The 24,557-nt window shown below is 38.5% G+C and overlaps 1 protein-coding gene across 1 annotated transcript in view; it reads left to right on the forward strand.

Annotated features, from left to right (window-relative positions):
• Positions 1-24,557, forward strand: part of PTPN13 (protein tyrosine phosphatase non-receptor type 13) — a 210,869-nt gene that overhangs the window by 154,652 nt on the left and 31,660 nt on the right. The window contains 13 exon segments of the mRNA XM_078148659.1: positions 492-620; positions 2,423-2,516; positions 3,454-3,539; positions 4,519-4,669; positions 6,972-7,186; positions 7,304-7,402; positions 12,476-12,837; positions 15,048-15,231; positions 16,330-16,488; positions 17,168-17,339; positions 17,452-17,662; positions 19,345-19,415; positions 21,293-21,354. Coding sequence (XP_078004785.1) covers positions 492-620; positions 2,423-2,516; positions 3,454-3,539; positions 4,519-4,669; positions 6,972-7,186; positions 7,304-7,402; positions 12,476-12,837; positions 15,048-15,231; positions 16,330-16,488; positions 17,168-17,339; positions 17,452-17,662; positions 19,345-19,415; positions 21,293-21,354 — 1,995 coding nt within the window.

Here is a 24,557-nt window from a genome sequence, read left to right on the forward strand (position 1 = left end):
TGGGAAGAATAACAGCATGTGCCCAAATGAAAAAAATGTTTTTAAGCAACGTACGTAAAAGTATCTTCATCCTATGTATTTAATATGGAATAGAGAAAATCCAAATACTTATAAGAATACAGTGAAAGTTTAGACATAAGGGCTAGGTCCTGACAAATTTTAAAGTCTTTTAACACATTTTCCAAACATTTTCCAGACTCAGAACAGCAGGGTATTAGTGGAATGGGCCCTGGCTTGAGGTCAAAGACCTACATTCAGGTGCCAGTCTCACTGTCTGCTGGAATTGTGACTCGAGCAAAGTCACCGCACACCTCCATTTCCTCATCTGTTAAATGATGGGGCAGTGCTGATGTTCTGTGAATCTACCATATCCCTTTATACCTCATTCTCCCCCGGCCCCCCGAAAAAACAACAGCACTAGACTCCTCCAATAAATCATTCATTTTGACCCAGAAAATCCCTTGTTTTTTGTTTGTTTTTTCTTTATTAAGGAACCTTCTTCACTGAGTACATCCACCAAAATGAATTTTAAAAAAAATTCTTCAGCACCTCCTAAGCCTGGAGATATCTATGAAGTTGAACTGTCTAAAAATGATAACAGCTTGGGAATAAGTGTCACGGTACTGTTTGAAAAGGTTTTCACATGTTTTGTTTTCCATTTCTAGCAGTAGGCTAACTTACAGTGGGGCCACATTTATTCTGACCCACTTATTGAATCTCCCCAGTTCTATTAAACTGAGGTGTGCTTGAAAGCCTGGGTGGGGAAAGAGGGGAAGAACCTCCTAGTTTCCGTGGTACCTTTTTTGTTTCCTACTCCCCCAAGATCAAATTTGGAAAAATATTCCTTCTCCCCGCCCACCCCAGTTTTATAGTGATTTAAATTCAGATTTGCTTAGCCAAATGATGCTCCCAAATCACTAATGACAGCTACTTCCTGGAGTTGACCATTTCTTACAAAAGCAAAGTATTACAGAAAACATTCTTTTCCTTATGCCACAAGTCATAAATGACTGATTTCCTTGTGTATTTGCTTCTGTGCATGGTCAGGATTGTCTGAAGCAGACCAGGCTATTTAAATCTTGGGTGTGCAAAAATGAACCTCTATATGTATGCTCACAGCCTTAGAATGTGAAGGAGATTTCCTAGAATAAATATTTAATTTCTAAATAAGTAGTTAACATTTGTATCTAAACTGTCTGACACAATATTATTTTAAAAGCTCCACAAGCATGATAAAAAAATGGGTGATTTTAACATTTATAGGTTATTTAATTAAGTTCCAAATACATCAAAATTAATTTTAAAACAATTTGAAAATATTGCGTAAATGATACTGGGAAGCAAATATGAAAATATTTTTCTCAGAAGAAGAAACCTAACTTAATAGCATGTTTAGCCATGTTTAAACTTACTCTGTCCATTTATATTCCTTTACATGGTATTATCTACCTGTGTTGTGAAAGCTAAAGCCACATATTTTATTAAAGATTAATTTCACTTGTAGTATATGAAAACTTCTCAATCATAGCCATTCAAAATGAAAGACTCAGTGTTGACTTTCAAGTTGGGATATTTGACCTGAATATAGCCACAGCAGTAACAACAGTAATAATCAAAATAATAAGAGCATTTATATGGCACTTTATGGTTTGCAAGGTGCTTTACAAATGTTATCTCATTTGATCCTCACCATAACCCTGGGAGAATTTTTGGGATTATTATTCCCATTTTACAGATGAAGAAACTTATGCAGAGGTCTAGTGGCTTGCCCAACATCACACAGCTAGTAAGTATCTGAGGCAGGTCTTCCTGACTCTAGGCCCAGTGTTCTATTCAGCATGGTGCCACTTATCTGACTGGAGTGGCAACATGGCAGAGAGAGCCAGGTGTATACTGACTGTGTGACCCTGGGAAGTCACTTAACTTCTCAGTCCCTCAGGCAAGTCTTTAAGTCTGTAAGTTGTAGCGAGAATGCAGTTTCTTCATTGGGGGTTCCCTGCACCAATGACGTCTTACATTCAGTCCAATCCCTTATGATAGAAAAGAGTACGTTATTCTTGAGAATACTTTCAAATAGTCATTGGCAGAAACTAATCTTGCATGAATGTGTTTCTGACTGCATTCCTCTATAATCTGGTTCCTAATGCATGTAAACATCCAAAGAAATAATCTCCTTGCACAAATATGCTCTCTCCGTGACAGGAAGCTTAGAGTATTCGGGTTTGAATACAGAATTTTGCCTAATAGAAACTCCACATTGTCAGCATGTTAGAGGATTTGTCATTTTTATTGGACTGGAAGTCGCTGTATGTGCTGAATTCAAGGCTGTTCCTTTGGTTGAGATCATACATGGTTTTTGAATCTTAGGGAAGTCTTGAATGTGACTGTGACATTTCTTATTTTCATGCTTCTTTACACGTAGGGAGGAGTCAACACTAGTGTCAGACATGGCGGCATTTACGTGAAGGCTGTGATTCCCAAGGGAGCGGCTGAGTCTGATGGCAGAATTCACAAGGGTGAGTTATGTCGTTGTTTCTCTGTCCATCACATATCTGAGAAACGAAACGATAAAATCGATATGGACCTCTTAATTCATGATAATATAGAGGAAAGAAAGTGTGTTAAAAGTTAAGAGCAGAATCAGAAACAATTGTGTTGCCATTCTGGGAATCTTCTCGGTTCCAGCTTAAAGTCTAATTGCAGAACGTTTTAATTTTAAGTTTTGAATTTGTCATGCAGCCAATTGCTCTGATTCAGTTTCATGGAAGGGGGAGAGACAGTAACTTTGTACCAACAGTGGCCATGTTTCAAGGATGTTTTCACCAGAAAACATTTCCAGCTTCTTTCCTAGTAGCTGTGTTTCAGTTGCATGTGGTCTGTCCTCATGGTTTGGACCAGTGCTTCAATCACTGCATGTCAGGGCCCAGCTATGGCCATGTTTCTCGCCAGCCTGGTTATGTGAGTTTTTTGGTTGTTCAGTTGTTTTTCAGTTGTGTCCGACTCTGCATGACCCCATATGGGGTTTTCTTGGCAAGGATCCCAGAGTAGTTTGCCATTTCCTTCTCCAGGTCATTTTGTAGATGAGGAAACTGAGGCAAACAGGGTTAAGTGACTTGACCAGGGTCACACAGCTAGTACGTGTCTGATGCCTGATTTGAACTCATGAAGGTAAGTTTTCCTGATTCCAAACCCAGTGCTGTATCTACTGCACCACCTAGCTGCCCTAATTATGGAAGACGTGGAACTAAAACTTGGTTTAAAGACATTTTAGTGGCAGTAAGCTGGGTGATCTTGTAGTTACGATTTTCTGTTTTTTTCTTTTCTTTTCTCTTCCTTTTTTTTAGTTATGATTTTCTTGAAAAAAATTTCTTGCAATGCTTTTTAAAAGGCTACCATATGTAGAAAAAGATACAAATTTTCTTAATTTTTACCAAATCACTTTCTTGTTTTAAGGTGACCGTGTCCTGTCTGTTAATGGAGTTAGTTTGGAAGGAACTACGCATAAACAGGCGGTGGAAACATTGAGAAATACAGGGCAGGTAAGAGATGCTTTTTCTCTTCACCAATTTACCAGTAAGATACAATAAAGAGACACCAAGCTCTGGGAGATTGCATAATTAGTCAGCAAATACAGCAGACAGTCATTCCCATTTTTCCCATTTATTTCATCTTCTAGCTTATGGTCAAACATGGTAACCATGGGTTTTGAATTGTGGAGTGGGGTGCTACCTTTCTAATTTTCACCTTAACCCAAAGCTAAGAGCTTCAAGAAGAAATTTAAAATATAAATGTATAATCTCTCAGTTTTCAGTTAGACTTAGTATGGACAGCAATATAGAGATATCCTTTTAAAAAGCAGCTATTAGGAAGCTTGGGCAGTTGTAACATTAAGTATTTCTATGCTTTCGTGGCATCTACAATGTATCTGAGATTTTTACACAGACATATTTGGATGAAAAATACTAGACAGAGAAACTGATGCTTGCCTGAGGCTTCATAGCAAGTCATCTCAAAAAGCAGAATGAGATACAATCTTTAAAGTGTCTGTATAGCCTTCCTTATTGTTCATTTTCTGCCTCCATCTTTTTGGTGCTCCATTAAAATGTCATGTAATGAGAATGACCTTGGATTTTCCAAAGCTGTGCTCGTAACCTACAACCTCTTCTAGCCCCCACTATGTTGGAAGGAATTTTAGCATGAACCCACTGACAATTGTGTGTCTGCTGTCTGAAGTCCAGTTTGGATAGACTCATTACCAGGCTGGCCACAGAGTGATCAAATTTTTGGCCACAGAATTTCAAAGAAATAATTTCCCAAGGCATAGGAGAATTTCAGCCTAATCATTGGTGAAAAGAATATCCAAGTTATTTGATTCATAGATATTTAAAGTATCAAGTAAAGTAAGTGACCAATATCAAGTGATTAATTTTAAACTATCATTCCCAGAAAGCTACTGGAAAAAATATATTTTCTTCTCTTTAGTCTTAATTCACCAAAATACTGCATTTTTTCCCCTAGGTAGTCCATCTGTTGTTAGAAAAAGGCCAGCCTCCAACAGCCAAAGTACATGCGCCGGTGACGCCACAGGGAACTCTTCTAGAACAGGCTGCCCTGGAAAAACCCATGAAAAAACCTACCAACACCAAAGATTACGATTTTGTTACTGAAGGTCAGGCCTAAAAGAGTTATTATCACATTCTTTACATTAATTTTGCTTCATGTTATTTGTGTATAAATATAAATGTATACATATACACACATATCTGTCTTGCAGTATGTGTATATATATGTATATCTCTTGGCATTTTCACTTTACCACACATAATTATAGTACAGGAAAGGGGCACTGTGGAGTGACCAGAGGGCCCACCTCTACCCCATACTGTGAAAAGGACTTCACCTTTCAGTGGCCAGGGCACCTAGCCCTCCAGTATTGTAGGTCAAAAAGCCAGATTCTTAGGGGCATCTAGGTGGCATAGTGGGTAGAGCTCTGGCCTTGCAGTCAGGAGGACCTGAGTTCAAATCCGACCTCAGACACTTGACACTTACTAGCTTTGTGACCCTTTGCAAGTCACTTAACCCCGTTTGCCTTACCAAAAAGCAAAAAACAAACAAACAGACCAAAAAAAGCCAGTCTCTTTTGGGAAAGGAAGTTTCCTCACTGGGCATTTCCTACACTGATGAAATCACAGGTTTAGTGTGAAAAAAATTTTTTGAGGTGCCTCTGTACAAATTAGAGTGTTCAACCCATTCCCTGATGAGGCAATCATGGAGTTATGAATTAAAGTTATATAGCTAACATACTTAAAGCCTCATGTATTTTAGCCAGATTTAGTGAAGGAAAAGTCATGGGTGTAATCAGTTGTGGACAGTGAGAATGGGTTCATAGCATCATCTGCTTAGTGGCAGACCTTGGATTTGAACCCACGTCTTCTTAACTTACGATACAGTATTCTGTTCGTTTCATTTCTACTTGTGTCTGTAGCCTGGACATCCATCTCTTGGATTTTCCATTCCCTTCAATTGCATGAAATCTTTACTGGAAGAAAGTACTAACTCCTTTCTTATTTCACCAGCTTACTGGTTAGGAATACAAACTTTGCCAGCTACTTCACTGCCTCATTCTTTTTTCAGTGTTTTGATACTTTTTCACACCACTCTGGTTTCTCAGTGAATCTCTCCCTTGGTGCCCCCAAAACCCTCCTTATAGCAAAGAAAATAGTTCAGTGAAATGCTGAGGGAAATGAGCAGAACCAGGAGAATGTTATACATGATAAAAGCAACATTGTACAATCATCAACTTTGATAGACTTGGCTTTCCTCAGAAATACAGTGATCTAAGACAATTCCAAAAGACTCATGGTGGAAAATGCTATCCACAAACAGAAAAAGAGCCATGGAGGCTGAATGCAGATTTTTATCTTTTTTGGTGTGTTTTTTTCTTTCTTTTGGTTTTTCCCTTTTGTTCTGATTCTTCTTTTCACAACATGACTAATACGAAATATGTTTAATCTGATTGTACATGTATAACCTACATCAGATTGCTTGCCATCTTGGGGAGAAGAAAGGGAGAAAAAAGTTTGGAACTCAAAATCTTATAAAAGCGAATGTTGGAAACTTTCTTTACATGTAATTGGAAAAAAATAAAATGCTATTTAAAAAAAGTAGTTCAGTGAAACAAAAGGTCACAAACTACATGTGATAGTTATACAACACACTGCCCCATAGCCCATCACGTCTTTATTGAGAAGATCATAGGCTTATAGGAAGCATTTATATTTTTCCAACAATCCCCAAACAATGGAGACCCATTTTTTTCTAGTCTTTTGCTACCACAAAAGTGCTCTCATGAATATTTAGCATCATTCACTCTTTAAGAATACTTTAAAGGTGGTTATTTTATTATTCTGTAGTTTCACATATTTTACCACTAGAACTTTAATTACTTAATTTTATCAGAATGGAATTCCAAAATATAAACTTACATTTCTTAATCCTTATTCCATCACTGGTTCATGTTCTTTTTCACCCTCCTCTTCCTTGTTCTTCCCTTTTTTGGTGTTCCCTTCTCCTTTTTTTCCTTCCAAAACCTTTCCTTCAGAGGACTTAGCCCAGGGCCTGACAGACAGAAGGCAGTGAAGACATGCTTGTTGACTTGGCATAAAACACACTGTTTTGAAAAATACCTCATTTTTTCTCTCTTATTTTCCAGAATTTTGTTTTCTTAACTGTTTATTGGCCCTCCATAGCTGCTGCATTTCCAGATGACCTTTGGAAGTGTATAAATATTCTCTTGCTTCTCTTAGCATAGGGATAAAATCAGAATCTGGAGGAGCATTGGGCCCACACTTGGTAGGATGGGCACTACTTCATTGAAGGGGAGATAGACTACAAAAACAGCAATACACTTGGAGTTTTTTAAGATGTATCAAATACATGATAAGAACCCCTTTATTTTTTTCTCTTGTCAGAAAACACATTTGAGGTAAAATTATTGAAAAACAGCTCAGGTCTAGGTTTTAGTTTTTCTCGTGAAGACAATCTCATTCCAGAGCAAATGAACGCCAGCATTGTAAGAGTTAAAAAGCTCTTTCCTGGCCAGCCAGCAGCAGAAAGTGGGAAAATTGATGTTGGAGATGTCATCATGAAAGTGAACGGGGCTTCTCTGAAGGGGCTGTCCCAACAGGTAAGTAGTGAACACATGGCCCCTGCAAACATTCGAGGGAAGAAAGATTGGCATTTCAGAATGGTAACACAATGCTAGCTGAACTACGTTTTAATTTTTAATTAATGTTACCTTTAGGACGTCATCTCTGTCCTCAGGGGAACATCCCCAGAAGTCTCTTTACTCCTTTGCCGACCCCCACCTGGCGTTCTGCCAGAAATTGATGCATCTGTTTTGGTAAGGCCTGTGAGATGATATTTTTCATTTTTAAAGAAGTTAAAATGTATCTGTTAACCACAGTTTAGGTGGGTTGGTTTTATCAGTGATCAGTGTCCTGGTTCTGCTGTGAGCCAGCCTGTGGCCTTGGATTTCTTTATCTCTAAAAAATTGGGGTTTCTACTAAATGAGCTTTGAGGTCCCAGGAATATGTAAGATGGGCATGAAATTCTATTATCAAAAACTTAAAGCTGTACTTTACTAGTGCATTAGCCAGGGAAAAGGAATTTTTTGCCTAATTGTGTCTTACTCTTATTTCTTACCAAAGAGCGTTTGTTTGGTTCTGTCTTAATGAGAATCGCAGAGCTAGAAATGACTGACATCATCTCATCCTGTTTCTTGCCTCTAGGCACTATATATGTTTATTGTCATAATTTATATTTTTAAATGTAAACTTGGCATTGCTTGCTATTAATCCACATAGCCATAAATGAGTTATCAGAAGCCTGACTTTGACTCATTTGTTTAAACATGGATTTGGTTCAAATATTCAAATTCAAATTTGATTCAAATTTAAGTGCATACTGTGTGCAAGCTTCTGTATTCAGGTTAGGGATAGAAGGAAAGAAAAAGATAAAACAATTCCTGCCTTCGAGGCTCTGGCACGCTACTGGGGGACCAGAAAGAGGGGAGGGGAAATACAGCCTGGGATTTCAAGAAGGAAAGAGATCTGACTGCTGTAGGGTGGTGGGGAGGCTATATAAGCAAAAGGGAAAACTTCCTATAGGACCTGGCCCCCGAGATGAGCCTGGAAGGGAACTAGGGTTTTTAAGAGAGACGGCAGGAGAGGAGGCAGTGTGTTGCAGGTATGCATAACAGCCTGGGCAAAAACAGAGCCAAAAAATGTTATGCCAAGCTTGGGGAGCAGCTAGGGGGCTAGCTCATCTGGAAAATAGTGCATAAAGAGAAAGGATAGGAAATAATTTTGGGAAAGCAGGTGGGAGCCAGACTGGTAATGGCTTGAAATGCCTGACTACCTGAGCAGAGGCAGACCACCCACCCAGCTCCCCCACAGAGAGTGACTTCTTCCACCACAGAATTGCAGAAGAATTCAGCTAGTAGTACGTTGGCAATAGGAAGGGGGCCTACCAGCAAAGGCAAACAAGTCCATAGCCTCTGGCTGCAAGAAACAGATTTCTGGCCTGCAGGACTTTTTACCTTGAGGCAACAAGAATGGGGAGGTCTCCCCCAAGAAAGCTCCAAGGTGATTATAAACCCACTGTGGGACCTTTGGAAGCCCTAGGGAGCAGTGAAGGACAATGCAAGTCCAGCTTGGACCAGGATACCCCAGGGCTCTGAAGTTTCTAACATAACACTGTGATACACCATACAGAGCCCTTAAAATCCAGTGCTCTGACCCTCAAAATCCAGGAGGAGCTTAAATCAGAGAAGGGGTGGTCAGTTCAGGAGACCTAAGAAAAGACTGAAAAAGGTCCACCACTCCAGAAGGACAGCACGGGGTGCAACCTAGTATTGGCACAGGGCCTCGGTTCGGTAACTAAAGCTGGAGAGTCTGAATGAACCAAAGATACTAACTAGTATAAAAATGTTATGGGTCTAAAGATCCCTCAGAAAGGAGGGTAGTTCCATAACAACTACAAGCAGAGCCTCAAAAGAGAAGATGGGGGCAGCTAGGTGGTGCAGTGGAAGGAGCACCAGCCCTAAAGTCAGGAGGACCTGAGTTCAAATCCTTGACACTTGACCAGACACTTGACACTTACTGGCTGTGTGACCCTGGGCAAGTCACTTAACTCTAATTGCCTAAAAAAAAGATAGGTTTTCCACAGCAACTGGAGGAAATTAAGCAAAAATTTAAAAATGAGATAGAACACCTGGAGGAAAGAGTTCTCATAAGAATTCTTTTACAAGAGAAAGGGATAAACTACACCCAAGCTTTGGAATCCCTGAAAACTTGCACTAGACTAAATAAAAATCTTTGACTCAGGGCAGCTAGGTGGCACAGTGGATAGAGCACCGGCCCTAACGTCAAGAGGACCTGAGTTCAAATCTGCCCTCGAACCAAGCACTTGACACTTACTAGCTGTGTGACTCTGGGAAAGTCACTTAAACCCCAGTTGCCTAAAAAAAAAAAAATTGACTTGATGAGATAGCAAAAAAAAAAATTAGAACAAAATCAAAAGATTAGAAAAGTAGAAGAAAATGTAAGGTATCTGATTTTTTTTTCACTGATTTAGAAAACATGTCACAGAGAAGCAATTTGAGAATGATTGGGCTCCCTAAAAACCATGATTTACACACACACACAAAAGAAAACTACAATGCACGCTATGTCAAGAAATTTTAAATGAAAACTTCAAAGATATGTTGGAACCAGAGGGCAAAGCAAAGTTAGAAGAAGCTACCAATGACTTCCTGAAAGGAATCACAGAAAATCACGAGATCCCTAGGATCTTGTAGCCAAAATCTAAACAAGAATCGTATTCTAATGAAGAAATATTACACAGGCATCCAGAAAGAAGCAATTAAAGTACCAAGGAATCAAGAATCAGAATCATACAAACCTGACAGCTTCTACTTAAAAATGAAAGGAGATCTTGGAATAAAATATATTAGTTAGTATAGTCTTATAGGAGGCAGGCAGGTGAATAATAGTAGATATGGTACCAGGCCTGGAGTCAAGAAGACTTATCTTCCTGAGTTTCAGTCTGTTCTCACACTAACTAGTTGTGTGGCCTTGGGGAAGTCGCTTGACCCTGTTTGCCTCAGTTTCCTCATCCATAAAATGGAAATGGAAAACACTTCAGTATCTTTCCCAAGAAAACCCAGTAGGGTCATGAATAATCAGACACTAATGAAAACGACTGAGCACTAATACTCTTACAACCAAGATTAGCTTTCTTTGCAAAGCTAAGTATTATTCTTCAGGTGGAAAATAGACATTTAATGGAATGGAAAACTTTATATTATTTCTCATGAAAAATCCAGAGCCGAGTGAGAACTTTGAAGTACAAGCACAAGAGTACAGAAAAATCTAGACAGGTAAATTTATTGAGCAATTGGGAGAAGGATGATGCAGCACCAACATTCTAAAGGGGGAAAGAAACATCCCTTCAGAACCTTTAATATTTTTCAAAGGATGTTGAGGGAGTTTAAGAAGAAAAACAGAACTTGAGGGTAGATTGGTTCTGTTCTGAAGGTCTTAAAGGGGAAAGAGGAGATAAAGTGAAAGAAATATGCTAGCTTTTGGAATAGAAGAATAAAGGGTGGAATTTCTATTTTTTATAACTGGGATATGTGAAAGCATATACCAACATGGAAGAAGCAGTGAGGGGAGCAGGTAGCAAATGAATCTCACTCTTATCAGAAACAAAGGGTTGAAGACACACACATGCACACAACACAGAGTTTGGTGTAGAAATACATCAGCTCAACAGAAAAACAAGTAGGGACAGAGGGAATGTGTGGTAAAAGGGAAGGGAATATCACAAACAAAAAAAGCTTTCAGATCCTGAAAGTCTGATGAAAAGGAATGGGAAGGAGTCTAAGGGAGTGCCCACCAATTGGGGAATGGTTCAGTGAACTGTGGTCTGAGACTAATGAAATATGATTACATCATCAGAAAAGAGGAGAGAGGCTATTGTGGAGAATCTTAGGTAGTGTGACCTGTTACAGAGTAAAGCCAGCAGAACTGGAGAGCAATTAAGGCAACGACATTCTAAAGAAAAAATAACTTGGAAAGTCTTAAGCACTTACATGTGTAATGTCATGAACCAGCCATGTCCCCTGTAGACTCGAATGTATTTATTCACCTCCAGACAGAGTAAGGTGGATTCAACTGAAATCCTACATTCGGGGGGGGGGGGGCATGGTTACTGTGCAGATTCATTTTACTTGGCTGTGATTATTTGTTACAAATCTTTTTCTTTCTCTCAGTTTTTAAAGGGTGGTAGGGGAGGAGGGCTAAAAATTGCAGAGGGGTCAGCAATACTGATACCAGAAAAAAGGTCATTCATATACAGAAGAGAACAGAGAAAACCACAAGCAGGACAGTTTTCAAAGTAATATGTGCAATTAATTTTATTTTTATATATACATGTGTATATATATAATATATATTTATAATCAAGTACCTTCACAGACCCCCATATACAATCCTCTTTTTGTATTCTATTTTTTTGTTGTTGTTCAGTCATTTCAGTTACATCCAACTTTTCTTGAATCCAGTTGAGGTTTTCTGGCAAAGGTACTGGAGTGGTTTGCCATTTCTTCTCTAGCTTATTTTAGTGATGAGAAAACTGAGGCAAACAACATTAAGTGATTCGCCTGAGGTCACACAGCTAGTAAGTGTCTGAGTCCAGATTTGAACTCAGGAAAAAGGAGTCTTCTTATCATCTGGCCTGGCACTCTATCCACTGTGCCATCTTGCTGCCCATAGCTATTTTCTATGCTCCTTTTGTTGGTATTAAAAGTGGAAAATGATTTTTGTTATGTGCCCAGCTCCAGAGTTTATATTTACCTAGAGGTAATAGAAAGTTACTGATGATTTTTTAATAGGAGAATGCATTGTCAGACCTTAGAATTATTATTATAAAAAATCACTAGAGATAAAATGTTCAGGCTTTTAAAATATTAACTAAGGTAAAGTAAGTAGGCAAGTATTATTATTACTCATTTTATAGAAAAGAAACTGAGACTCAGAGATACTGTAACTACCTAAGTCAACATAACATGGCACTTGACCCTGTTCTCAATTTAAGTTCAGTGTTCTTCTATCACATTGAAATAAAGCCATAGGAATAGACAAGGATATCCAACCAAATATGATAAATATGATACCTAAAGTTTTAATTCTTAAATATCCAAAATTACTGATGTGACATGACAGTGTTTTTGTTTATTCCAGGAATGCCACTTGGGATATATCTGTGATAAATAATGTCATAAGTAGCATTTTAAGGGAGTATCATTGGGCAGTCAGTGCCACTGGGCAAAGTGTTGAATAGACTTCACAGCAATTTATCTGATAACTAAGTGCTAATTGTAATAGATGACAATCTTCTTTCTTTGTTGCAGACTCCACTCAACTCCCCAGTGCAGATATTTCCAGATAGCAAGAAAGAAGCCTATCAACCATCCCATGGAGATCATGGCACCAGCTCAGATGAAAATGAAGTGTCTGACAAAAGCAAAAAGCTGTTTCACTCCCTTTCTAGGAGGGATAGCTATGGTTATAGCAGTGGAAGCGGGGAAGAAGACTTAGCAGTCACTCCCACCCAGATAACAAATGCTCACTGGAACTCACCCTCTCATCAGACTCTGAAAAGTGTGGTATCACCAATGAATAGTCGATATGAAACAAGTGGCCAGGAAGAAGTCGCCTCTACCATGTTTTATTATCCTCAGGAACCACCCAATAGGCCAAACCATGAGGACAGGTATGGTTGATATTTTTGAAAAATGCTCAGAGCATTTTATTCTCATTACCATTAACAACCAAAGGCATATTACTTTCATGTTTCTAAGAAGGAAATCTGTCTGTCTGTACTGTACTGTAACTGTACTGGTTGGTTACCACCTACTTTGCTGATCTTTCTGTTTGAACAGTAAAGCACTGATCTCTCTAAGCTACTCTTATCTGAAGTCCTATCCCCCACTTGAATGAATTTCCTTTTTAATATGTTCCTTCCTGCTCAACCCATAGAACCAGAATGTATTCATGCAGACACAAAATAACAAAACTTTCATTTTTCCAGCCCTATCATGAAATACTACATAATAACTCTATCATGGACTCTCAGTTTTTCTTCTTTTGTCTTCTTTTTCTTATCTTCTTTTTCACACTCCAGTGTGAACTGGACCTTTGGCTTCTTGGGAACATCTACAATTTAATTATTATCACAAAGCAAAAATATATGCCTTGAAAAGTATGTATATATGTGGCCAACACTAGAGGATTTATACAAGATGGAACACTTCTAAAATGTAGATAATTAAGTCAACAAGCATTTAAGTTCTTATTATATGCCAGGCACTAGCCTAAACATGGGGGATATAGTTCCTATCCCAAGGAACTTTCAGTGTATTAGAGGAGACAATGTGAAAACAACTCAGTGTTAACAAGCTATGTACAAGATAAATTGAGAGCAGTCTCAGAGGGAAGGCCCTAAGGTCAATATGCTGTAGAAGACAGAAAGGAATAGGATACTTGGACATGTAGGAGGATTCCCCTTGGCAAGGAGAAAGGCCACTAATTCATGTGAGCAGCAAGGTGGTACAGTGCATAGAGTGCTGGCTTAAGAAGAAGGAAGACCTGAGTTGAAATCTGGCCTTAGACTCTTAGTTGTGTAACCCTAGGCAGGACACTTAACTACTCTGTGCCTCAGTTTCCTTACCTGTAAATTGAGAAAATAATAGTAGCTACCTTCCAGAGTTGTTGTGAGGACAAAATCAGATTATATGTGTAAAGTGCTTTGCAAACCTTTAGGTGCTATATAAATGCCAGAGGTTCAATGACTTGCCCAAGGTCACACAGCCAGTAAGTATCTGAGGCTAGATTTGAACTCAAGTCTTCCCGACTCTAGACCAGCCCTCTATCCACTGCGCTACCTAGCTGCCTTAAGTGTGTGTTGAAACCCCTAAGTTAAGACAAGAGTTAGAGAAGATGGAGACTGTCAGTGAAGTACAGAACTCCTTGAGGAGAGAAGTGGAGGTTGGTAGACACCAGCCACCAGACTCTTGATTGGGAGGTGAATATGGTTGAGTGAACCTACAAGGAGCAGAGCTTCCTGCTGAGTGATGGTAATAGAGGCAGAGCCTGGAAGTGGCAGTGGGGAACTAGGAGTATTCCAACTCTCATGACTGTAATGTGAGAGAGAGAGGATTGGAGGGAAAGTGCAGCCAGTGCTGGAAAAGGGTGGCTGGGGAATGGAAATAGAAGAAGGTTTCAGATGAAAGCACGTTTGTTATCTGTGTAGCAAGCATTCCCAAGAGCATAGCGGACATGGGGCAGGAGAACAGGGATGGTGAGTTGAGGGGGAATAAGGAACAAGGAAGCACCAGAAAACAGAATTTGGAAAATGACAGCAGTGAGGGAAGGGTTCAGAGCAGAGATTGGAAGAGCATGACCGGGTGGTATCCATTGAGAAATAAAAATAACACACCTGTGATGGTATTTTTAGCATGCAAACAACCGTAAGTAGAAACAAAAGAGAGATAGGCATCTTCTGCATCAAAAATTAATACCAAATGTTTCATAGAATCCCACAGTTGGATGAGGCTTCCAAGCTTATTTCGTCCAACTGGAACCTGAAGAGGATTTCCCCACTGCAGTATTCTTGACCAGCAAGTTCTTTACTCAGACTCTGCTTTAAGACCTCCAGGTCAGGAAGGAATCCAACATAAATGTTTCAATTATATTGAGTCCAAATCTATCTGCATCTTTTACAGGCTGCACCTGGTTTAGTCCTGGAGGAAAACAAAACAATTCTAATCTCTCTTCTGCATAATAATCCATCAAATATTTGAATTTATTAAACACCTTTCTGTTTAGGGGTTCTGGGGTATGCTCTCCTACTTCATTAGATTCACACCTTGGGCTTGAGGTAAGGTGTTTGAAAATACTTGTGTTTGTGTTGTCTCTGTGTAGCAATCCTCCTTCTCCTTTGCCAGTGGACATTGCCCCTCTTCAGGGCTGCAGAGTACAGCTAGAGAATATCTCCTCCAGTTCAGTGGATAACAGTTATCTGCATCATACTTCAGAGCTCACTACCCAGGAAGACATGACATGTCTGGAGAACAGCCTGGAAAAACAACTTGAAGACTTCGAGCCGGTAAATTCTCTGTCCCCTAAATTAAAAATCTTTCTTCTCAACTCTGTTTAAAAGAATATATTTTTTCATTTAAAAAAATTTTTTTTCCACATTGACTTTTATAAGATTTTTGAGTTCCAAATTTTTTTCTCCCTCACCTCCCTCCTCCCCAAGATGGCAAGCAATCTGATAGAGGCTATATATGTACAATCATATTAAACATATTTCCATATTAGTCATGTTGTAAAAGAAGAATCAGAAAACCATGAGAAAGAAAAAACATAGAAAAAAAAAGAAAAACTAGTATGCTTCAATCTGAATTTATACTCCATAGTTCTTTCTCTGGATGTGGATGGCATTTTCTGTCATGAGTAAAAGAATATGTTTTTCACAGGAACAAAGAGTATGGTTTGTTTTTTTAATAGCTCAATAATGTAAATAAGTAGTACCAGTATGTAATATCTCTTGCTAATATAGTATACCTCTAAACCTAATTATGGATTTTTAGTAAACTTTTTAATTGAACTGAAATGTATTTTTCTCTTACCCCGTGATGCCATTTTTCATGTACAAAGGATACTCTTCACATTGTCATCTCCTTGAGCTTATGAACAGCTTTTAAAATATACAGTAATGTCTGCTTGGCCTGAAAAATCAGACCCTTTTGTATAACATTTTTCTTCTTAATGACCTTGTTATATGGACACTGCTGTCATGCCCCCTCTTTTTAGGATGTGACTTTGAACAGTGTGACGATAGAACTCTGATATTAACTTCATCCTTATTTACCATCCCCTGCAGAGCTGTTCCTGTTCCTTAAACTCATGCAGACTTCTGTAGAACCTTCATATAGGTTCTACAGAAACTTTCCTGTGGGGACCTAACTTCTTGGAAATTATATTGTATCTCTTTGTTAAGCACTGTTAGAAAGTTATATCCACCTACTGTATCTCTATTCATGCTGAAATTATAGTTGTGATACCCATAGGAAATAGTCTTTTGGCTATTTCTAGGCAAAAAGAAGAGGTTGTGTTTTAACCTTGTTTCTGCATGCCCCTCTTTCTTTCTCTAACTACGTGGCAAAACATGGCTCCCCAAATCACCATTTTCTTCTCTTAGGAAGTGGAACTCCATATTGTCCTGACAAAATCAGACAAAGGTAGCCTAGGCTTTACAGTTACCAAAGGTGCTGAGAGTGTTGGCTGCTATGTCCATGATGTCATTCAGGATCCAGCCAAAAGTGATGGGAGGCTCAGACCTGGGGACCGACTCATAAAGGTGAGACAGATAAGAGCAATGGGGGAAAGAAAGACATAACATTGGTCAAAATATAGACCAGGGCCAATAGGAGCAGAGTAGTAAGATGTGTGTGGTTCTGTTTCTTCTAAAAAAAGCCTACATTTAAAACTACTACCAGCCTTTTGAGCCATTTAAGAAATGACTAGGTTAGCTTACTCTTTTCAGTAAAGCTGCAGAGTTTGACAGATTGTGAGTCTTGAATTTAGTGAGGTATATTGTATTAGATTTATGTTATAGATGTGTTTTCCATTTTCATTTTATTTACGAGTTAATGGAAATAGGATATTCAGTTAATCAAAGAGGCCACTATTCATCATGCATCTATTGTTGACCAAGATATGTTTTAAACAGGTTAAATGCAATAATATAATTTCCCTGGCACCCTTGACACCCATAAGTCATAGGTGCCAAACATGTAGCCCACGGACCACATATATGGTTGGCAACATTCCCTACTGTGTCCTGTACCAGAGTAAAATGTAATTGAGAAATATTTAACAAAATAAATACAAATACAATAAAACATAGATAATTACATTTTAAGGCTGAGTTGCCATGCCGCCCACAGGGATCCTTACTAACAGGTTAGTGGCTTCAGTTTCTTTTTGTGTTTGACACCCCTGCCGTAAATTATCATCTTCCTTTTCCGTCTTTTCAGGTTAATGACACAGATGTCACTAATATGACTCATACAGATGCAGTGACCTTGCTTCGAGCTGCACCAAAGACAGTCAGATTAGTTCTTGGACGGATTCTGGAGTTACCTAAGATTCCAATTTTGCCTCATTTGCTACCTGATATTACACTAATGTGCCTCAAAAAGGAATTGGGTAATGCAGAATTAAATTTTTTTGAAATATTTTGTTGATCACAATAAAGAAATTTCCTTTTATTACCAAGCCAAATTAAAATTTACTGAGTGTATTTCCCTTTCCTTTGAAGGTCTGTCTTTATCTGGAGGCCATGACAGCATTTACCAGGTGATCTATATTAGTGAGATCAGTCCAAAGTCTACTGCCGCCATTGAGGGTGACCTCCAACCGTTAGACATAATCCATTATGTGAATGGAATCAGTACACAGGGGATGACTCTGAAGGAGGCTCAAAGAATACTGGAAATGTCGTTTCCCTCAGTGGTGCTGAAAGCAACAAGGTATTTGTTGATTTCTTAGTATATGTTACACTCACATCCCTTAAAGGTTTTCAGACTCGGGCATAAAGTTAAGACAGTAAGCATTTATTTAGCACTGTGCTTGATGCTGAGAACATAAATACAAGTAAAAGGAGATAGTCTCTGCCTTCAGGGAGGTTACATTCTAAAGGAACACACAAAAGGGAGCTGAAAAGCAGGTGGGAGAGTGGATTGGGGTCAAGGGGGACATAGAAGGAAAAAGTAAAGGCACCTGGTTAGAAGCACAGTCCAGAGGGGAATAAAAGTGGACCAGCCTGGGTCCCTGTACTGAGGCTAGATTGTTCTTTTGTTTTTAAAATGCAATCCGGGCTAAATGACTTGCCGGGGGTCACAGAGCTAGTAAATGTCAAGTATCTGAGGCTGGATTTGAATTCAGGTCCTCCCTTACACCAGCACCCATGCTCTACCCACTATACTATCTAGCTCTGCCCCAAGGCTGGATTGTTTGAATAGCAAGGGATTCTGAGAAGGGTTTAGCTAACTGTTCCTGAAATTGATTACATCCTAACAATTACAGGAGCTAAAAGAAAACAATGAATGGCATTTTTTTTTCTATCATCAGCTATGGAAATAGGTTGTGAAAGTGAACATGAAGGTTATAGATACGGTAGCTCTAGATACTACATCAAGGACAAATAAATGCTGGAGAAACTTATCACACTGTCTGTTGTATCATATTATGTTATCTGTCTTTTAGGGTTACACAGCTTATCTTTCAAATGTGAAGTTTTATTACTTTTTTTTGTCAATTTGTTAGTCAGATCGTTTGTCATTCCTTTAGCACTGTGTAAATTTTCCCTTTTCCCCAATGGGAATCACTGACCTGATTTCATTTGTCTTCCTAAGGATTAGGTGGGCAAAGAAGCATTTGCCCAATGAGGCTTTCAATAATTGGTGAGAGGAGGTCAGACAACCCAAAAAATATTTTTGTGGAAATCAGTCTTTTCCAGTTCCTGTGAATTGTTTTTATATCCCAAGAATCCCTTACCACCATTAGAAAAATGGAAAATGGGGGGAGGGGTTTTGTTGATGGCAGCAGTAACTGGAGCCCTTCCCTTACCATTGTTTTGTACATCTGTACCCATCAGTGGCATGGAATGAACAGTGGTTGTTACCAGTGCTAATGCTGGTTGTGTGGGCAAGTGAGAGATATTGGCAGTAGTGACTGCTACCATCTATTCCTGTACCTTTCCTCTCAGTGTCTTGTTAACATTGAAATGGTGTGTAGCAACATTGAATTCAGGACTATGCCCAAGGCAATAGTTATTGCTAAATTCTGACTTTCTTTCTGGGACCTTCCCCTCCGTTCCGCCACCACCCAGCCAGTGAAAGTTATCATTGTGACTTCTTTATACTTCAGTATTGGTAAAAGAAAACATGGTTGAATATCTTTGTGTTAAAAATGTACTCAGACACCTAGTACTGCTAAGTCAAAAGTTAACCAGGCTTCAAAGCTTTTGAGCATTGGGTGCATTGCAGTATTTTGGGGGGGAGTAGATATAAAATCATTTTTATTTAAAGGGAATGCAAAGCAAAATTGTATAGTTAAAAGGTTAAATATCACAGTGAACAATAATATCTTGAAGTTTCTGAACAGTGGATTTCCCCAATAATTTATAAATGTCTTTTTCTTGGTGTCACAGAGATGGCCATCCAGTGGTTCCCAAGTCAAAGGGACATACTAGTTCAAACTCAAGGTCAACTAATGCTAATGGTAAGGATAATATTGTAGGAAACGGGTTGTTTGTTTTATCTCTTCATTAAAAGAATGTCACTATAGTGTTTTTATCATCAAAAATACTTATTAAATTTCCATATCAGACAAAACAAATTCAAATGTGGACATGACCAGAATTCAGTAGAGAATATAATACTTGGATACTTTAGATACTGAAGTGAATGACTGACTGACTGACTGACATGCCTTTTGAAAATAAGGAATCATACAATCACAGAATATTTATGATGGAAGGGGTCTTAGAGATCATTATAGCATATCGATAATCTGCACTGAAAAGTTTTGCAATTCACTTTCCTCACTCTGACTGCACTCCTCTGACTAGAACAGGAAGATTACTGCCAATCACTGATGCTAAAATTCCCTCTTTCAGATTTTCATAGGGATCCTCTGACTTTAATGTTATAGAAATTGATGGAAAAAATAATATTTACTTTATGATTTTATAACTGAACATTTCTCCTGGCAGCCCCTATCTTTCCAGGATCACAAAACTTAAATCCTTATAGTTTGACTTTAAACGAAACTCCTTGGATGGAAGCTCTTGCCCACCTTTCTCTGAACCCTTCTCAAAGTCACTTTGTACTCCTTAGCTGAATGAAAAAGCATCTCTAACTCATTTAGTGACTCAACATATTATTTATTTGAAGACTTAATTAGCTTGTTACACACCATCTTTTTTTCAGAGTTTCTTAGTTTAAATACTACAGTTGGGCATAGAAAATGGTGTTTATCTTAATTCTGTACTTAAGAGTCAAGAACGGTTAAAGCTAATCAGAAGTAATGATGAACTTTACATAAAGGCTAGAATAACAACAACATATTTTATCTTTTAATACTATAATAAGTCAGACTTCTTCTCTGATATGAAGGGAGGGCCAAAAAACATTTTACATGGATTTTCCAGATCTCGGGGGCACTGTACCCCTAACTCCCTTGATGTGGAAGGGATAACTGTATAACAAGTAAGTAGCTCATGCTTCTATAACTATGCCAGAGGTGGTCAGTATTGGGCCTAAGTTTCTTTAGCTGTAAATTGAGTTTGAATAGACCAGATTCTATCTAAGTACTACCAGTCTTTTTTAGATCACATTCATTTCTGAGTATATCCCTCCCCCTTTGCTACCCCACAGGCTTCAAACAAAGAACAAAAAAGGGGGAAAACAAAGTCATTCAGCAAAATTAACCCACACCACCACCAAGTCTGACACTATAGGCAATGTTCCACATGCATAGACCATAGCTGCAAAAAAGGGAGGGAGCTGCATTTATCATCTCTTCCCTGGGGCCAACCTTAGTCTTTAGAATTGCTTGGCATTCTGTTCAAGAGATTTTGTTTCCATTTTCATGACTGTGGTTTTTGTGTATATTTGTTATCCTGGTTCTGATGACTTCAGTCTGCATCGGTTCATTTACATTTTCCCATACTCCTCTGAATTCTTTGTCTTTGTCTTTCTTACATTCGTGTATCATAGTTTAGTCATTTCCTAATATCATTAACATTCCATTGCATTCATATACAGCATCCCACACTGAGTCATTCATTGGGAATAGCTAAAAAGTGGCTTCTGAAAAAGAAAAAAGAACAGTATAGTGTGAGTAGCTTTTCTCAGGATGTCTGTAAAATAACAGGATTGACTAGATAATCTCTGAAGTTTCTTCCAGGTCCTACATTCCATGACTCTGTGACTTTTTGTCTACTATTCAATTGAATCTCAATCTTTGGTATAAGTCTTTTGATATTATGCCGTTATGGTACTGGGATATACAATGGCCTTGGCTTATTTGGAATTCATCTGGTTGTGATGTTTTTCTGCTGCATTGTCAGCATCACTTTTCTTCATTCCTTGTAGGTCATCACCATGGCAGTCACTGTGGCCAACCAGCTGTAACCTCAGATAATTCTTACCCTAAGGTAAATAGAAATCCCTGTTTACTCATTCCTGTCATACTCAAGCTAAGTGAAATATGCAGATTTTGCATTTTATTCCAATAAGTTAAGAATTTGTCTTTTTTAGGCATATAATTTCATATCATTTAATGAATCACTAAGGGAAAATACCACATTCATAGGCTCAGAGTATTAGGCAAACACTTAACTATTATTGACTGAGCTGAATTACTTAACTGGATCGTTTTGTTTCTGGGAGTACTTGGCTCACATGCAGAATTATGTGTAGTTGGCCCCAGGATGGAGCACCAGAAGAGGATGTGGTTAGCAGAATTGCTGTATCAGCTTTGTGTTCACCAGCCCTGACCTTCAAATGTCAAACCTCGCTTCCAAGAGATCACTTGTGGCAAAAGTCTAATATACTCCCTAAAGGCTCAGGAATTTTATCACTAAGGAATGATGTTTTTTTTTTTAAAGAAAAGCTTAAGAATTGTTTTGCCTGCTACCTTGCTTTCTGACAGAGGGGTAATCAAATCAGAGTGCAGATTGAGACATACATTTATTTAGACTTGACCAATGTGGGAATTTGTCTTGCTTGATTAACTTTATGTGTTACAAAGGATTTTTTTTCCTTTTGCAGTGGGAAGGGGATGGATACGAAGGAGAAAAAGTAGATTTTTGATAATTTTTTCAAAATTTAATTAAAAAAAATAAAATATACACGTGGGAGAAAAAAAGAATTGTTTTGGTGAATGAGGGAGAAAGGAGGGCAGATTTTACAAAGGATTTTACAAACTATGCCTAAATCCTAGTTTCATTCTTTCTGCCCATTTCTGATTTTAAATCTATGTAAATAGCCCTAATAGAGCTTGACATGATTAGAGCATGTGCTGAGCATTTCTTAAATAGTAACAGCTGTGTCTGTTTATAGTTTGTCCTCTGCTGTGTTTTAGAGGAAAGCTTCAGTCACGTCGTATGTACTTTATTAATGTCACTTTGAAGCTCACACATTAATTGTTTTTGGCCTGTGTAATGTACAGGGAATTGCCCTCCCTTGTAGCCATCTGCAGATGCTACTATCTGAACAGGGCAATCTGGGGTCTAGCCCCAAACCCCCTCCATGAGCAATATAGCTTTTACATATACTTGTATTTTGCAGAGCATGCTCTATCTCATTTGTTCCTCATAACAATGTAGCATGAGTATAATTAGAACTATTTTTCAGATCAGGAAACTCAGATAGTCAAAGAGAATACTCTAGGTCTTTAGATTCCCGTCTTAGACCCCTTTCTGCTACACTCCACTGCCTTGTGACCCTTAGATATTCACTTAACTGTCCCCTTCTGCTTCTTTATAAAGGGACCTCTAAGATCCTTTCCTGCTTTAAAAAAAAAAGGATACAATTTCCAAGTGAGGCAGGTATGAACTTGATGATGAAAATGTGCCGTGTTATCTCAGGTGGGTCACTCACTCTCTAGACCAAGTTAAAGTCAGGCAGTTAATGAAGCCTAGAGATAATAAGCCAGGAGCACCTGAGGCCCCCACTCAGAAACGGTTTCTTATTTCACGTCTTGAGAAATGGTGAGAACATTCACTTTCTTCTGTCTATTCAGCAGTTCTTCACTTTCACAGAGTTCAAGCAAATAAACTTTCATGAGTTCAGGGTTTCTTCCTGCTGAGCAGAGTGTGTTTCTTTGTAAATGTCAGCGCCCTGCTGTGAAGGAGAAAGGGGGAATTTCTCTTCAGTTAACATAGCTCTCATGAGACTTTTTTCCCCCGTTCAAAGCTGCCCATGGTTTTTAATGTAATAAGAGTCTTCCCAGAGGAGCCCCCAAATTTATTTTGTCTTTGAATGCCAATGATTACACCGTGACTTCCTCATGAGAAGGAGACTCTTACAACTGAGTAAAACTTTTTGGCATAACTGGCTTATGACACCCACCAAATTTATTTTCCTCTTAATGAAAACAATGACATCCTTAGAACATTTGCAACTTAACAGTGGTGGTTTAACTTTGGATTTTTTGGCAGAATCATTTTTCTTTCAACCAACTATGCTATCCTTTGAAGTTATTGCAGCAATTTATAATTAAACTAAAAACTTAAGCAATATTCAAGATTTTATTAAAAAATTGTTATAAAGCCATTGATTGATCCCTAAATTTAAATCAAGATTGTATTCAACTTGAAAAAAGCCATCCCTGGAAAACTGAGAATTGAAGTTGACTGATCAAAGTATCAGTGAGTTACAACTGTGTCTAGGTAGCAGTTTTAAAATACTTTTTAAAATTTCAGGGGCAGCTAGGTGGTGCAATAGATAGAGTGCCAGCCCTTTTTAGTCAGGAGGACCTGAGTTCAAATGTGGTCTCAGACACTTGACACTTACTAGCCTTGTGACCCTGGGCAAGTCACTTAACCCCATTGCCTAGCAAAAACAAACAAAAATTCATCAATATCTTTTGTTCTTACTTTACCTTCCTTTCCAAGTATATCCCCACCTTGTGCCCTATGCAGAATGCTATTCCTTATAACAAAGAATAGAAGTGGTTCAGCAAAACTAAGCCACCTATAAATTGAGTCTGACAATATATGCAGTTTTCCACACCCAGAGTCCCCACCTCTGCAAAGAAGCGAGGGAGGACATCTTTCCTGACAAGCTTAAAACCTAATTCTGGTCCAGGTTTGTTGTACTGCTATTGCCATGTTTATTGTCATTCTGTATTTGCCTGGTTCTGCTTTCTTCACTCTGCAATATTTCATATAAAGTGTGGATTCTTTCCTTGATCTCCCCTTCCTTTGTTTGCTCTTTCTACATTTTTGAAATTTTTGGTAGTTCAGGATGTAGATTGCAGCCATGAAGCACCAAATGAGTACCCTAGATGGCAGGAGAGATCTTTCCTAGTCAACACTCTTCATTAATGATGAAAGCTAGTAAATGAGTTTGTTTCTTCATTGGGAATTGATGAGGATATATAGATAACAATTCCCACTTGTTACAGCAATTTTATGGTGTTCTGTTAGAGCAGTGTTTATAGTTTGGCTGAAAGCTAACTTTCCTAGATTTTTAGTTCATGACAAGAAGCAAGCACAGGGAAGAGAGGTCCCAAAGAGGAGGCTGTGTGCAAGGAGGTCTTGGCAGGGAGTTGAGCTTGGGGTATTGGGAGAAAATGTGTACGTGTGCTAGTATATAAAATGGAAATATGGGTGAGGCTGAAAGGTTTTGAATA

The sequence above is a fragment of the Phascolarctos cinereus genome, unplaced genomic scaffold (genome assembly GCF_003287225.1).
Source record: "Phascolarctos cinereus isolate Bilbo 61053 unplaced genomic scaffold, phaCin_HiC Scaffold_9;HRSCAF=440, whole genome shotgun sequence".
NCBI lineage: Eukaryota > Metazoa > Chordata > Mammalia > Diprotodontia > Phascolarctidae > Phascolarctos > Phascolarctos cinereus.